This window comes from Lytechinus variegatus, chromosome 4 (assembly GCF_018143015.1).
Source record: "Lytechinus variegatus isolate NC3 chromosome 4, Lvar_3.0, whole genome shotgun sequence".
NCBI lineage: Eukaryota > Metazoa > Echinodermata > Echinoidea > Temnopleuroida > Toxopneustidae > Lytechinus > Lytechinus variegatus.
In genome coordinates this window covers 21356440-21373346 of record NC_054743.1, presented here as the reverse complement: position 1 = coordinate 21373346, position 16907 = coordinate 21356440, and the positions used below count along the sequence as shown (strand labels likewise).

The 16907-nt window shown below is 35.6% G+C and overlaps 2 protein-coding genes across 2 annotated transcripts in view; both read left to right on the top strand.

The window, feature by feature from the left end:
- Positions 1-2275, top strand: part of LOC121412886 (activating signal cointegrator 1 complex subunit 3-like) — a 35964-nt gene extending 33689 nt beyond the window's left edge. Inside the window, exon 35 of the mRNA XM_041605648.1 lies at positions 408-2275. Within this exon, the coding sequence (XP_041461582.1) occupies positions 408-499 (92 nt within the window). The 3' untranslated portion in view covers positions 500-2275. The remainder of the gene's footprint in view (positions 1-407) is intronic.
- Positions 2276-8183: 5908 nt separating this feature from the next.
- Positions 8184-16907, top strand: part of LOC121413617 — a 35668-nt gene continuing 26944 nt past the window's right edge. Inside the window, exons 1-2 of the mRNA XM_041606518.1 lie at positions 8184-8397; positions 12360-12506. Coding sequence (XP_041462452.1) covers positions 8284-8397; positions 12360-12506 — 261 coding nt within the window. The 5' untranslated portion in view covers positions 8184-8283. The remainder of the gene's footprint in view (positions 8398-12359; positions 12507-16907) is intronic.

Sequence of the window (16907 nt, the reverse complement as noted above, 5' to 3'; positions counted from 1 at the left end):
CATTTTTAAAATTCTTTTGATAATGATTAATGATAATGAGTAATTCAATTTTGATGTGTTATTTATTAGTAGTATTTAAATACGATAGAACAAATTTGCCACAAGCCTTATTTCAGGGATATAATCAGCCTAATTCAATTTATGATACATATGTATAGGAATTACTTCTACATTATGCAGAGAATTGTCAACAGATTTAATTAAGTGGTATAATTCTTTTGCTGATGAGTATTTATAATTCATTAATTTATTTTTTTATAATTTATTCATAAATAATGGGATTGTCAAAAAGAAATATTAATATAGTAAACATGAAAGAAATGCCCTTTAATTATGACGTGTTTTATATGGCATACTGAAATTGACACAAAATTACAGTAATAAAAAATGTTTTTGTTCCTTTTCAGATACCATACAATGCTCTCTTCATCTTGTCAGTGACTGCTATATTGGTATCGACAGTGAAATCCAAATACCATTTCAGGTGAAGTCATTGTGAATCTACACTGATTTCATATGTACATGGACACCGCATAAAGAATGCTGAGAAGGCTCGGAGCAGGTTCTTAATCAGTCTATCCCCGCACCCCTCCCCCACTGCCATTGTAACAAGATTCTTATATACAATATTTTGTTTTTCTTTCAAGAACTCAAAGGGTGACCGTTTGTCATAACTCTAGTAAAGACCGCTTTAAATCGAGACAGAGCGAACTTTACTAATTCTTCTTTTGGTTGAGTGTATTTCATAGATAAGAAACCTGGAAATGGTGATGGGGAGACCCTTTTAACATAATTCTGTAACTTTTGTTGGGAACCTCTATGGTACTTGTAAACAAGAAAGAATGAATGTTACTGATGCCTTTCTGTTTGGATTTTATTTCATTCTCCATCAGAGTGCAATTGAAGAAATCGTAATGAGTTTCTCTTTCTCTTTCACATGTTTTCACTATCCCTATGAATCACACTATGACACGTATCTAGTAGACCTACCCCATCTTAAGAAGCAAATTCTTACGTAGATAATAATAAAACCATACAACTTTCCTCTATATACAGGACAAGTTATACATGTTCATGTCACTTATTTTGTAATAGATTTTTTCAATGCATCCTCGAGAAATTTACCACCCTAGAACTCAACAAGCGGCATGTCAATTTTCTCAAAGCAGAGAGATGTTCAATTTTCCTTGTTTTACGTCCGAAATATATGCTCATCAATAATCTTCATTACTTGTTCCCTCGGAGAGGATCTTTAAGTATATACAAACAAGTTTGCTAGTAGGTCCATGGCCATACTAACGAACTGGCTTCAATTCAACTGATTATATGTAGCCAGAATTGAGTCAGTTTGCCCGTGTGATATGGTATTAGGGATTGACTCAACTATCAACTCTTAACTTAATAAATTGAATTGAATTTAAATTATTGGAACATCACTGGCATCTGTCAATATTCTGTTCAAAACAAAAAAGTAAAACAGACATACATGTATATACAATTTGAGGAACATTAGAGGAAGATCAAAATAACACAAGGTAGGCCTATAACAAATTATTGAATACAAATGACTTCCAATGGAATGTATATACATCTGTGAATATAAATTATGATACTGACATTTGTATAGTATAGATAACTGTTAATATTATAATTACTATCACTATTTTTATTATTATTTTTCTTTATTGGAATATACGTAGGGCCTGTTGCACTTGCTGAAATCGTCAATTTACAGCATTCAATGTTCTATGTATTCAACCATTTATCCAATTTGTAAGCTATCATCAGTCATTGTCTTAGTGCCATTTGAAAAGACAATGATACTTCCTCATTACCTGGTCCCTCAGAAGGGATCTGAAGCCATCAGTCCTCTTGAGTAGTAGGCCTAGTTAGGTCAAATGACCAGAAATTTTGTCTAATTGGAAGTGTATTTTTGCATGAATGGATGTACTCTTCATGTAATGTTTTGAATGTTCTACAATTGTTTTTAGAGATTTCCATTACAGTGACTTAATTCAATTAACTTGAAAACAATATATATATTCATGATTATTGATAACTACATTTGATTATCATGTAATAAAAGTTGTGAAATTAGCTTGCATCCAATTATATCTGGTACGTGAGTATTGGTTTCAAAAATTTAAGTTGCTTGTTTAAGTAAAAAGAATAGTAGTTTGGTATCTGGTAATAAATGTGTTCATTTTGTTGAATGAATTATGGGAGTATTGCTGGGCAGTTTTAATGATATTACTTCTGGTTACCAATCAGTGAATTCTATCACATGTTCACTCTGTAATCCTTTTTTATTGAAGTTTATTGTGATTGTAGATTTCGTTTTATACTTGAAATTTTGTGAGTTCATGTTAAAAGGCTACTATTATAAGATATGTTTTATATACATGTATGATCTGTCGTATACTAGTACCATGCATAACCCAGACAGACAGATTTGATGTATTTGGTTGAAAAATGACCAACAGTTTGACCAATAAGAGTTGGTTAAAAGTCATGATCAATTATTTAAAAAAACACCAGGGGCCGGTAACACAAAGCTTAGCAATGATCATATAACATTTTTCTACGATTGATTGTATTGACTACAGTGTACAATATCAATCTTAAAAATCAAGCTGCAGTTAATTGATGACCTTTGTGTAACGGAGCCCAGGTCATTAATATTACCCAATTATTGATTTAAAAGAAGGACAAAGTTATTATTTCTTCTTTTTTTTCTAATACAATTATGTATGTTGTACATGGTTGGTCTTGTCTTAAATTCATTGTACCTTAATATATTCCATAATATCATAATCATGTCTAGCATTCTTTTCTATTTAGTCAAAATAAGTGTTAATGTGTCAGTTAATATCCGAATGACTTTTATGCATTTGCTGATTGTTGGTAATCCTCTTAAATGAAAATTCCAAGTTACTGGAATTGAAAATAATTCCTGTACGCAGTTATGGTTATAAGTTGTACTCTGGATTAAAGCATCATCTAACAGATACATTTTGAATTTCAAATTATTTAATCTAAAAGGATTTGAATTCAAATCAGAATTAAATTCACGGTTTAAATCTCAAGCCACTGTTTGACTGCTTGGTCACCAGCCTCAGACGATCTGTATTGATCTCAAATCTATAAAAATTTATAATTAGAGATTTTGGTGACGAACAGTAAGCTAAATCAATGCATAATTATATAAATCAGACCTCCATTTTTTTTTAAATTGATCATTATATTCATACCCATTTTAGCGAATATTAACATGTGCAATATTTTATCCTGTTTTAAGAGTCTATCCCAATTTTTATTCCATATAGAATAATGGTTTGGAAAACCGAAAGTTCTACCAACATTGCTCAAAGTTTGTTTTGTACATAATTATATTAACCTGTTTTATAATATTCATATAACTTTTTTTATTATGTGGAAGTATAAATTTAATGGAATTATTCACCTTCCCTTAACCTAAGAAATAACTTCATACGTACATGAGGTTTTAATGAAGTTCAAATGAACTTTTAAACGGATTAAAAAGAGTTGCATTCATTGAAACTTTTTTAGAAACATATCTATTTCCAATTTGTCTCTCCTCTTCTGGAAATTATGAATTATGGCATAAAGTTTAACCCTATCTTTTGATCACGCGTATTTCATTTATACTCATGAAAAGCTCCTATGCGATGTTGTGATGCACTAGTATATAATTTGTCTCTCATTGCTGTATTGTTAAGGAGGAAACACTAATTTTTGCGCCTTTGAATAGATCATTTCGACATAGGCGGCGCCATATAATGCATATTATCATGCCATAATGTGTGACACCTATGTCCAAATGGATATCATATATACAGAATTCGGAAATAAATGGACTTTGTTCTTTTAATGGATTACAAGTTCTTTTTATTTTCTTTATTATCAGGAAAAGGAAAATTTAATCAATATCTAGCTGATTCTTCAAAAATATAGCATTCGTGTCTTATTTGAGATATTCAGTCCCGGGATTCAGTCATGCAAGTTTTATGCCTCTCTGTTTTGTAAGAAACTGTTTCATTTGTTTTGGTCAATACTTCATTTGTTTGATTTTTGGTTTGCTGATTGTCGATGTGCATGTTTTTATTTTCACTTTCTCTTTCTCTCTTCGTGCTTCCTGTTCATTATTTTTATTTCTTTTTGTTTATTTTTGTTCGTAAGCCTAATCAACCGTGCCTTTCTCAGAGGGTAAGGTCTTCCCGCTGTCACTTTTGGGGATGATATTGGTAGGTGTTTGGGTTTCTGGGATATGTAAATGTGTGTTGGTGGTGCGTAGTTGTGTATGTGGGTGTGCTAGTGCAAATTTGTGTGTGAGCTGTATGTGAAAACAAGAGAGGTTGTACGGTCTATGGAAATGGGTTTGGTGTATGCGTGAGGGTGTGTGTGTGTTTGGGCTTGAATAGGATTTCTGGGATATTGAAATGTGCATTGTGTGAGGGTGCGTATGTGTGGGTGTGTTAGTGCAAATTCGTGTGTGTATGAAAATAAGAGAGGGTGCATGGTGGCTCATATTGTCAATGGAAATGAATGGGTTTGTGTGGGTGGGTGCGTGTATGTTGTCAATTGCCAATTCGTCCACTGCCAACTGGTCCACTCACCACATGGTCTACCTTCATTTAGTCTAATGCCATTCCGTCCATCAACATTTCGTCTAAAAACCATTTGGTCCAATCATCACGTCCTTAAATCACCAGTTTGTCTATTAATATTTCGTCCAATAACCAGTTAGTCTAAAACCCATTTTTTCCCCTTCATTTTGCACAATTAACACTTAAGTTTAATTAGAACAGATGGTATATGGACTAAATGGCCATTGGACTAACTGGTTATTAGACGGAATGGCATTAGACTAAGTGAAAGTAGACCATGTGGTGAGTGGACGAACTGATGGTAGACCAAATGATAGTAGACGAGTTGGCAACTGGACGAATCGGCATTAGACGAATTTGAAATAAACCGTGTGTATGAGGGTGTGTGGACTTAAATGTGGGAGGATGTTCGTTCTAGAGCAAGTATGTGGGTGGATATGAGACGATGTTGGCGTATAGTGTGTGAGGGCGGGTATGAAAATGGATTAGAAGCAGACTCCAAGAGCGAAAAAAACAACGTCCAAAGATGCCTACTAAATTCCTCAACAAGATAAATTGAATCCTATAGTGGTCACTTGAAGAATAATAATGCGATCACATTATTCACATTCAATTTTCGATCTTTCAATATTTAAGTAGAATTTACTCTTTGTCTCACAGCCTTTATACCCTGAAATCAAGTTACATCATATTCAATGGAGAGAATTATTGACTTGATAAATGGGTAAATATTTTTTTTGTGTGATATACATGCATATACCAGATCGATACACTAATCAAGCAGTGGAGACTTATGGGTAATTCCATGAAATATGCATCCGACCCCCTATATGTGGGACCTTCATGACTTTTTTGGGTCTGATTTCTTGTTCTTTTGACAGTCATTCTGTAATGTTCTCTAATTGACCATGACTTGGTCAGTTTACGAAGTGAAGGCTAGAAAAATGGGAGGTCGGACGTACACAAAGGTTAATTATTTTATGGAATTGTCCTTATTCTTCCTGAATGTGCATTTTATGTAAGCCTGTCGAAGCATTCATTTGCGGACCCATGACCGAACAGTTGAAAACTAGAGAACATTGCATTTACTCATTACATTTCTTTGTCTCCCACGTTATATTGTGGACCTCCTGTATATGTTTTAAAGACTGAGCGAAGCTTTTATATATATTAAAATGTTTATTTAAGAAAATATATTTAACAAATACATGTAGGCCTAATGTTTGTTTTAATGTCAAAGGTTCAACCCGGCAAACACACATTCATGAAGAGTATACTTTTTTAATAAGGCCCCGAGCATGATAAGTATAGGAGCGTCAGATTTTTAGGTTGTTAGAATTATGCAAAAATTTTGCCAATTCAAGCGTTTTGACGGATTTAAAAACGAGTTCACACGGCATATTCTGATGATTGAAAATTATCATTAATTTCTTGAGAAGTTTGGGGAAGTGAAATGTTTGCAGAGGCTAGGGCCCCCGAATAGTACGTGTGCCCCCCCCCCCATTAATTGCGGGATATGCAAGTTTGTTTGTGTGTTTGATTAACTAATTTTATACACTGTTAAAAAAACAATATGATAGTTGCCCACAATCAGCATCATCTGCTTTACAGCAAGGCTTTGTTAAAAGAAAATAAAAGAATACAAAAGGTATAAAAAGAAAATAATAAAAATAATGATAATAATTAGAATGTGTGTTCAAGCAGTCCTAAAGAAGGAATGGATGAAGGCAACAGACATATGCCTAAAGTTAAAGTATTTATGTTCAAAAGTTTAATAGGCCTTGAAATAAGAAACAAACATCAGAAAAGAAGGTTCATGCATGATAGGCCTACATAATGTAAAAATATAGGCCTATTGTACAATGATTTTAGAGTGTATAAAGAGTCTTTGTACAAATTTAGTAGTCGACACTTTCCGTCCCGAAAATCTGACAAAGGTCGTGATCTCCACTAAATTCAATCGATAGTTGTTGTTTTTTTTCTCCCAGGAAAGGGGCCAGTCAAGCGAAGAAATAAAAAGGGGTAAAATTCATTTTGTTCATTCATTCATTTAATGGTTTATAGTATAGTATGTCTATGTATAGTAGCATGCATCGCAGTAAAAAATGAATTACACATGCTCGGTATCTATTGCAACCTGATACATGGTAAAATAAATACATAGGCAATTAAAATTAATGACATACATGTAAACTTTACACATTAATTATTCACAAAGATGAATAAAATAACAGAAGAATGCATTTAATAAATTGATCAAAATCATTCTTACAAACTCTTAAAACGCGATAAATTAATGTTTATTAATGAATTAACATTGCTAAGCATGTGGATTAAACGTTTGAGAATTTTCCAATTACCTCAATTAAGATTTCTAATATTTATTATTACAAAACACTTGCCCGACTCTTACTTTTACGTGCCCTGGCAATCGGGCAAGATTGCCCAATCACGTGCAAGATTATTATAGGGATGGCACTGTTTCTAAATCTGTTTTTCTTGCATTTGAATTCGTGATTATAGTGTTTGCATTTCGAAGAAAATCATTATTTCTTTGAGCAGGTAACCAAGACTGACATATTTTTTTTTCAAAAGAAATAGCAAAATCTTTAGTAAGTTTTTCTCTCCGGGATAGGAGATTTGAAAAACCTAACTCTACCAATGCATCATCATATGACTTTTAGTTTGATCCAAGAATAATTCGACAAGCTATTTTTTGTATAGATTCCAAGTTCTGTCTGCTAGTCAGACCTGAATAAAAGAGAGGTACACAGTACTCCGAAACAGGTCTTATGAAGCCAGTATAAACAGTAACCAGATCACAAACAGTATAGGTTGTAGGTTTTTAATCTACATTTTTTGATAAGTTTTTTTTATTACATAAGCATTCCATTTAGGTTTACTAGGATCACGCCAGTTATCTTGACTACATTAACCAGGGGCAGCTCAGAACGGTTTTCAAAGTGGGAGGCTGAGCGTGATTGAAGAGGGGGGCTGACCATGCAAACAAAAATCACAATCATACGGTTATTTTGCGTTCTATATAGTAGGATCCATGGTTTTATGTACACGGTTTTGGAAAACCCGATTATGTAGGGCCCATATTTCAAAATGTGAAATACACTGAGTGGACTGAAAACATTGGGTCAAAACTTAAGAAAATTACACAATTAGAATCAAGAGTAGGATCTGGGGGTACATCCGGCGAGGCCCCCCCCCCCCCCCGGAGGCATAATCAAATTTTTAATGTAAAAATTCCATTTCGTACACAAAATGTCACAGCATGTGTAGTTTTAAAAAGAGAATATGTCGTCCATTTACAAGTAAGGACCTTTGGCTTTTTTTTCTTGTTATTTAAATTATCCGCCGCCGCCCCTGCTTATACAGTATATGTCTATTTTCATAATCTCGAGGTTTTGGGGCAAGCGGATCGGATCAAATCCGTACTCAACGAATAGCGACATCTATCAAATATTTTGAGCAGAAGTAAATACCGATGTTTTGCATACGGTATGGCCGGTGGGCGTATGTTGATATGTGTGTATATTTTGGCACGCTAGCATATCATGTACCGTATGCATACCGCATATGCGCAGTGAGTGCAGTGTGAGTGGGCCTGGGAACTGGCTGGTTGAATTGACTGAAAACACATAAAATGGAGCTGGATTCAGAAGGGATTAACTCGCAGGAGGAATTAATTATATGTGATGAAGCTGTCCGGAATGATGATTATGAAGTGGAGAAAATCACTGGAATGCGTTTGGTGAAGGTAAGTTTACTCAGATTCTCAATTTTCTTGTTTGTGAGCTCAACCCAGTGTCGGCTCACTCAGTCACTGACTCAGCATGCTCAAGTTGTTTTGAAATGCAGCAATCGCTGCCGCCGCTGCCGCCGCTGTGGTAGTTGGCTGTGGAGTACCGGTAGTAGGAGGAGGGTCGGGTGCCCGGACACTTTAAAATTTTGGAGCATTCTTTTTTGTCTTTGGATTGCATAAAAATATAAATTCAATATTTGTGGTCATCTGCTATTTTGTTCTCTAGATTATTTCCTAACATTTTGTACTAAAAATTGCTGAAACTTCGCTTGTTAATTTTTCCAAATGACTTTCATCTAATTCATTGATCGTCCGTACACAACCCGTCCGGACACACAACAACTGGGTACCGTATACAAGTAGGAGGAGGTTCGGGTAGTCTTGAGGACTTCATGATGATGTTTTTTTTTAATAAATATTTTGACATAGATCTATACTTCTTCATCATGGAGTCTTGACATTCTTGCCATAAAATCCCATGTACGCATTAGACCAAAACTCTCCGGTCTCTGTTATGTTGGTTGTTCAGCTGAACTCAACTCCGTTGGCTTCACTCACCAAATACAGAACAGAGACCGAAGTTCTAGCGCAATCTGTACAGGGGACTCAATGGCCATGTTTATGTATTAAGTTCAAATAAAAGTTATAAAACAGGGAAGTGAAGTTGCACGTCAGCAGAGGTAAGTTACTGTTTTTGTTCCTTTTAACTTGATTTTTTCTGTTTTTTGCAATTAATGCCAAGTTAATTTTCAAAAGTTTGATTCATTAAAGACAAAAATTGAAGAGCCCCGATGGGGGGATTTTGCATTGTGAGTCCCCAATGGTGGCTATGTATGTGTACGAGGAGAAATGTTTTTAAAATGTAAAAAAAATTAAAACTCCTCGAAAAAGACGTCTGCTACATTACCTGTCTATGTAAGCATAAGAGACCGACCAAAACAAAGATGAATTTCCCTGGAAATCCATCTTTTAAGATAAAAATCACGTAAATGGTGATTTTATTTATTTTTACACCTTCCTATGCCTAATTTAAATGTATATGAAGATTTCAAAAATTGGTAATAAAAATGTGAAAAATTGAAGGTTTCTTACCTGATCTCATGTAGATCCCTCAATTTGTTTGTCAACAAAGCAAATACTTTATAGGTTTGATCCTTGAACCGCTTCGTTATGACGTACATTGTAGCTACTTGTACGATTAGCGATGTTACAAAATGCGGTTTTGAAGAACAATTATTTCATCTATAAATTGTAGTGCTGTTGTCGATAGGCCTCATATCAACATTGATGTTGACATACGAAGGATTTTCAATGTTTCCGACATGTCGACATGCACTCACCAACATCGACATGTAAACATAAAATAAAATGGTCTAGCCTAAAGTCACGAGTGTAAAGCTTAGCTGAAAAGTTAGTAGCATTTATCCACAGTAATTGGCACGATTAAAAGGTTTATTCAGCTTAGCGGCACATTAAATGAAAGAAGAATACCGGTACCTGTGAGTTGCGCGGCAGCAGAAATACGTCAGTGCGGGCCGGCCTGCCCGATCGAGCCACCCCGGCGCCTCCCGACAGTCACTCTATATCTAGCGTACAGCGAGCGCTAGCGTAGCGTAGTAGCATTCACCGTACCCATCCACAGAAATATGTACCCATCGCTATTCACCGTGATTGATAATACGTTGCTCCTCAATGCATTACTTTTCACATAAATGTGAGCAGCAGCGAAAATGTGTTTTTGTCAAAGTTGTGATCGCCGCAACTGAGCGCTTACTTCAAATCACGAAGTCACACAAAACTTCTCTTCCTTCATTTGGAGATCGTTGCACAGATCGTCGCGGAAGTGATACTGAAATTATCGGTCGATTTTCATTATTTTTTACTGTAAATTTGAGGAGCTTGCATCTGCAGTACATGTGTACCAGTGTATGATACGCAACGATCACTGTTGTAATTGGTGATTCTCAAATTGGCTCCGAGTGTTATTGCGCAATGCTTTCGAGACCGGATCGTGGTACAAAACTTGATTCTGCAGAAAAATATGTGGATTAAATCGGTGATTTTGAAAGTGAATTCACTCTAGCTTTTAGTGAAAATATGTTTTCCCGAGCTGAGCCTGTATTATATAGATCTAGTGTGGGGATATCACTCGTGTCAAGGTGAATTCATTTGATTGAGAGTGTTATGTTCCATGATCGAATGATTTTTTTGTTAGGGAACCTAGGCTAAATTACGGTCCCTTTTTCATGTCAACATTGTCGATGTCGGGATTAATTTTTAAGCGACATGTCGACATGGATTTTTGTTCCCGACAACAGCACTAATAAATTGTCAGACCAAAATTTTAAAAAAAATGGAAAATGGAGCCTCTGGAAATAAATAATTAATTTTTCCCTGAGTCTAATGCAGTTCTTGTATGAAAATTAGAATGTATCCTGGTTTAGGGTATCCCAATAATAAATGAAATTTCTGTTACGGTGTGCATATCTGGGGTACCTGCAAAAAATCTGTGTTTAGGCCTTGGGGGTGTCCTAGTGAAGAGACAAGAAAAGGATGAGGATGAAGATTTAAAGATGAAATTAAGATAGAGAAAGATCAGAAGATACAAGATTAGGACACGGATAGGAGGAAGATGAAAGATGAGGTCAAGACAAAAGATATATGAGAAAGAGACAGGGGTAGGATAAAGAGGGGGATATTAAGAGGAAGGGAGAATGGAGGAGGATATAGATGAAGAGAGAAGAGATGGATGGGATTAAGATACACCAACATGATGGACTGTACTTTAACAGATGATGATGATGAAGATCGATGAGGATAAAGAGGAAGATGGAAGATGCTATATAAAGGCCAAATTGAGGATAAGAGGGAGTACAATAGATTATAAGATGGAGATAAAGATGAACACAAAGGGGAAGGTGAGAGTCTGAAAGATGGTATGAACTACATGTACATGTATGAATATGAGGAAAGATGAGAATGAGAAAGGGGAAAATGAAAGAATACATGTATATGCGAATAAAAAGGAGAAGGGACAGAGGGAAGATGCAATAATATAGTAGCTCAAAATCAAAACAAATTGAAGATAAATGATTAAGCTTTAAAAGAGAAGTAGTGTAATGAAGAGAACAATATTAAGGGGGAAATGTAAATATTGAGCAAAGGAGAACATCAAATGAAAATTAGGAAAAAGATGAGATGAAGATAAAAAGGAGAATATACACTGATTGCAAAACACTAAAGCCTGAATCCACAAGGTGGTTTCAATATGGTACAAATTACAAAACCGTGGACATGGCAGATTTTGTGTACACAATTTACACTTATTTCATTGTGAACTCTTAGAAAAGTCCAATTAAATGCATGATTTTGGCAAATTGCAATGATACATGTATCATGCTTGAATGAAGCACGATATTTCAGAAATCTGCATTTACAATGTATGATATGGTTTTGTACTCGTCATGATGGTAGTATGGTTCATCTACAGTTGAAACCACCTTTGTAAATTATTTGTCTAACAAGTCCTTTTGGTAATCATTAATATCTTGGTGCCTCATTATCCACTCTCTTTTTATTCATTTGTTTGATAATATTATCCCCTTCTGTTTTTTTTTTGTTATTTTACCAAAGATACAATGCTTGATTCTTAAAATATGTATTCCTGTATTTTATTGTTAATTGGATATTTTCTTTAATACAAGTCCAGCTCAAGAAGGGAAGCCTAAGGGCTACATGTACAGTAATTTATTTAACTTTTTCTTTTCCCATGCAACCTTTGCACTATCATTCTTGTTAATATGTCTTTGTACTCATGTAAATTTCTTGTAATTTGATCTTTGTTGAAATGCCTAAAATAATGATAATATCCAGAATTGTAAGGTTTAATGAATCGATATTTCGTACTTGCTGTACAGGGGAAACTATGGTTCCGTGTGCGATGGAAAGGTTACGGTGCGGACATGGCTACGTGGGAGCCAAGAGGAAATCTCAACCACTGCGAAGAGCTCCTGGAAGATTACGTCTCCAAAGTACAAGCCAAAAAGTACAAGCAGAAAAAGAGGGTAGGTGTACACTTCAACCTTTGATTTAACACAATACCTTATCCTACACCCAACCCAAAACCTGGTCCGGGGGGAGGGGAGCACTTGCATTGATGAGTTGATACCATGCGTGACCATGGGTTTAGAAGAGAATCCTAAACAAGTATTTTTTTCCACTTTCTGAAAATGTGCCCCTAACAAGTATTGGCGTGTGAAACCCTACCCTTGACAAGTATTGGCAACAAAACGGTACCCTTGGCAAGTATTCCCTGAATTGACCCTCAAACAAGTACAACAATATCTTAATTGTTATGTCATGGACATGATCATGAACATCGGCTTTACCCTAACTTTCGCTGTTCGCTGGATTAATACTGAGCTTGCAATCCCAAGTCAACCTTCGCACGTGCAGCATAATGCATCAATAAATCGCTCTTCTTGCGATGGTGGAGACGGGGTTTGTTGAATATCGAGATTAATCGCGAAGAGAGCTGATCTGGCCAAATCTCGAGATTAGGCAAACTGGGGCGGGTGCAGCACCGCCTCATGTTTCATTCTGATACTCTTTCAGTTTATACAGTGCGTATCAAGCAAAAATGTTTACACTTTGAAAAAGCCCTGGGAATTAATAAATATACAATATGTTGGTAATTTCTTCACATATAATGTTGGGTTTGGGTCTCATCTATCCAATGAAAGTAAGCGTTCTGATAGAATGTTTCGCTTGAGTGAGCACTGTCCATTTTTGTAAAGCTCGCAGAAATCTGTTTGCGCAGAAATGCTTGTTTTCACGCTGTGTCAAGAGGAAAGGGCAAAATCAAACCTCAAACATTTCCCTTGCACTTTTAGTCAATTGAAATAAAATTGATACATTCAAACATTTTGGAACAATTTTGCAACCCAAATTGAAATTTCAACACTTAGTACGCACAACCTTTACACTTTTTCTGCCAGCTGGATCTGAGGACATATAGCTCAGTGTATTGCAAATATCTTCACGATGGCATCGGTGTGTGGGGGAGTGGGGTGGGGCACAATGCCCTGTTTTGGGCAAAGGTAAAAGATATGTTCAGATAAATTTTACTAGCTAAATTCCATGTGTTCTTCATGATTAAGGTCTACTTTTATTCGAACAATTATTTCAAAGTTCTGCGCAAATCATTTTTCACTAACTTTTCAAAAGTAAGTGATGCTCACTCAAGCGTAAATAATTTCGACAGTTATATCATCATTTACTTTTGGATCTGTACCAATCTTAAAATGTGAAAAAATCTTGAGGATATCACAAATGTATAATTTTATAGGATTTTTTCTAAGTGTAAACTTTTTTTGATATGCACTGTATAATTTCAGACTGGAGTTCGAGTATTGAAACAAATACATGTTTGATGTTCTCTTTACAGGCCTACTCATCATCTACATTGTATGTGGGAAGTCCAATGCACATAGCATTCTAGCCTCAATCTATAGTACAAATGTATAAGATTTTGGGAAGTGTTTCATGAAACGAATGGTGATTTTCACTGACTGATTGCTCTGGTCCAATTAGATGCAAGGATTTTGGTAGCTTATAACAATAGTGAATTTGTGAAATGCTGCCCAGATGTGTAATGCATTCATTGAACATCATCTTGGTTCTTGACACATTGAAAAGTGTTGCTTTCGTCCTTCAAGGGTATCATTGCTTTTGAAAGCTTCATGGACCAGAGTGCAATGTTGGAAACAATAATACATGTACATAAACCAGCTCTAGAATCAAAGACCCCGTTCACATTATGCTTTCTTAAACTAGTTTACTGGAAACTGGTTTAGGAAACCAGTTTGGAAGATTGCTTTGCTAGCTTTCCCATTTGATCACCCGAAAGTGGTTTTCAAAATCACTTCACGTAAAGCGATCTTGTAGCTATGGGAACTCTTTCAGTGGGGTGACACATTTTGCCCGAAATTTGAAACTGCATTGTAGGCATTCTACACACAGCGCTCAAAATGTGCGGAGATCACTTCCTGAAGAACGGTTGTGTCCTCACTTACATTGTAGGCCAAAACCAGTTTAACGAGGCAAACGATCTTGAAAACTACATGTACATTGCAAGGTGGCTTTATGAACCGGTTTGGAAGATCGCTTTGACCGTTCTCATTACATGTTAAACTTCTAAACTAGTTTTAGGAAGGTAGTGAGAACGGTGTCAAAAACTCCTACATGAATTCCCTGTATGAATGTTGAAGCTGTGAGTTTTTTAATGAAGACAAAGAGCAATTAAAAGTACTTGTAACTGACACATTTATAGCCATGATAACTGTTTCTTGATTTTATTATTACACTTTGTCACTTTCCAATTGTAGTTTTATTGGAAATTACTTGATACAAGTGTCACTGATCATTTGGTGTGACCTTCAGGTCATTATATTTAGATCAAACTCAAAGGTCATTTAAGGTCAATGGACTCAAATCATGCTGTGATATCAACATGAAGATTTTGAAATTATGCAGCTTAGATTTATATTCCATGTAATGTAAGCAGAATATAATGGTTATTTCTGAAAATATCAGCCATTATGTGACCAGAAATTCATCATTTCATGTATCTTGGTCAAGGTCAAAGGTCATTTCAGCTCTTTAGAAAGTAGGCCCCTACCCAGTTGGCCTCATACAAGAACTCGTGTAGCTTTTTAGAATGTTATCTTTACAAAGGCAAGCCAATAGTTTAGCCTATTATATGTACTATTTGCTTATTACATGTATCAGAGAATTTACTCCTGCTTCCCTTCTCATGACTCTTCTGACCACCCCCGCTCCCCACCCCTTCCCCAATACATGCAAATGAATGAGATATTGTCAGTAGGCCTTGAGAAAAGGCACAAAATGTGACATACAATTAAGTATACAATACTAAAATCTATGCTAGTTCTGCATGGTAATACAGTTCAATGCACAATGGTTATGATGGTTGGGTCAGGTTTGTGTGCTAATGAGTCTTCTCACTCCGCTGTGTACTTTATATGAAACCAGAAAAGGGCAACTCTGCTTTATACATGTACTATGATTATTGATGGAAATTACCCCATGGTCAGAAACAATAATGGTACATGCTAAAACCTTCTTTTAGTTTGATATGTTTCTTTCATTTACACCTGGATATCTAGCCTTTATATCCCTTGAACTTTCTATGTTGATTGTGTGCTTGAAGATCACACTACAGACAGTAGTTTGCAGTGTCAGACCCTCTTTGGAACCGACTAAAGAAACATACATGTTTGATGAATAAACCAGAATATTGTACAGGCTACAAATTTCCAAATGCATTGGGTCAGATAAAACATTTTGGCCAGCCAAAACTTTGGGGGCAGGGAAAGAAATTGTTCACGTCCATCAGTCCAGTTTGGCCCCAGTTAGGAAGTCATCTTTCCCAAAATATAGAGGGATACTTTAAAAAATGGTTAAGTCTGACTTCAGCTAGGCTTTGCACATCTTAATACAGTATTTTCAATCCTGAGAAGGGTACATGTACATGTAGCTTGGAACTTAACAATTTTTTAGCATATCCTGCGTCATGCATTCTATACTGTTGAGGCACTATGTGTTTAATAATGATAGGAAACATTTTTGGGTTGGTGAAAAGCTTTCATCCAACCCAAATGTGAAAGACTTTGGAAGATTTTTAAAATTTTGATCTACTGTAGATATTCCTGGCCTCAGCTCAAGAGATTTATGCTCAGGCAACTAAAATGAAAATTAATTTGGTGGATTCATCTGTATTCATCCTTTTGTAGGCCTATATTTTACTTTCCAATTATATTTTCTGAAGTACATCTACTGTACATGCAGTTTTGCTTCATTCTTTTGGCTTCTGGATGTCTAGTGGACAGCTATTGATGGACTTTGATCCATTAAGTGATCAATCCTTTGCCAAGCCTGCATTGGATCGTGGCCTATTGTTGAAATGAGCTCTATGAAATTACTGCAGGAAATGTTATCCTTGCATCCAGTATTGTCAGTGATATTCTATGTTTCAAGAGCGTTATTCTATTATTGATCTCGCTATTTATTCTAAGGGAATTCCTTCATTCCATTTCAATCTCCCCCACCTCCTGTTTTGTTTGAGGAATTCAGAAACAAATGGGGGAGAGAGCTATCTTCTCTCACAGAAATTTCGAGCTAGCAGCTAGCTAATCACTAGCTACAGTAATTCTAGATGTTGACCATTTTTTTCTACACGTACAGGTATGTAGCTAGATTACGGTACTACAGCCATGGAGGTTTCTTCCTACCTCTATGCTACAGCTACAGAAAATTGCCGTAAAATGTTTGTATAGAGGTTCATGCCTCGATATAATGACTTACCTTTAGATATCAAATTGATCAAAAAATTTACATTTATTACTTCTTTGAGCTGTAAGATTTTTGATTGAATTACATTTCAA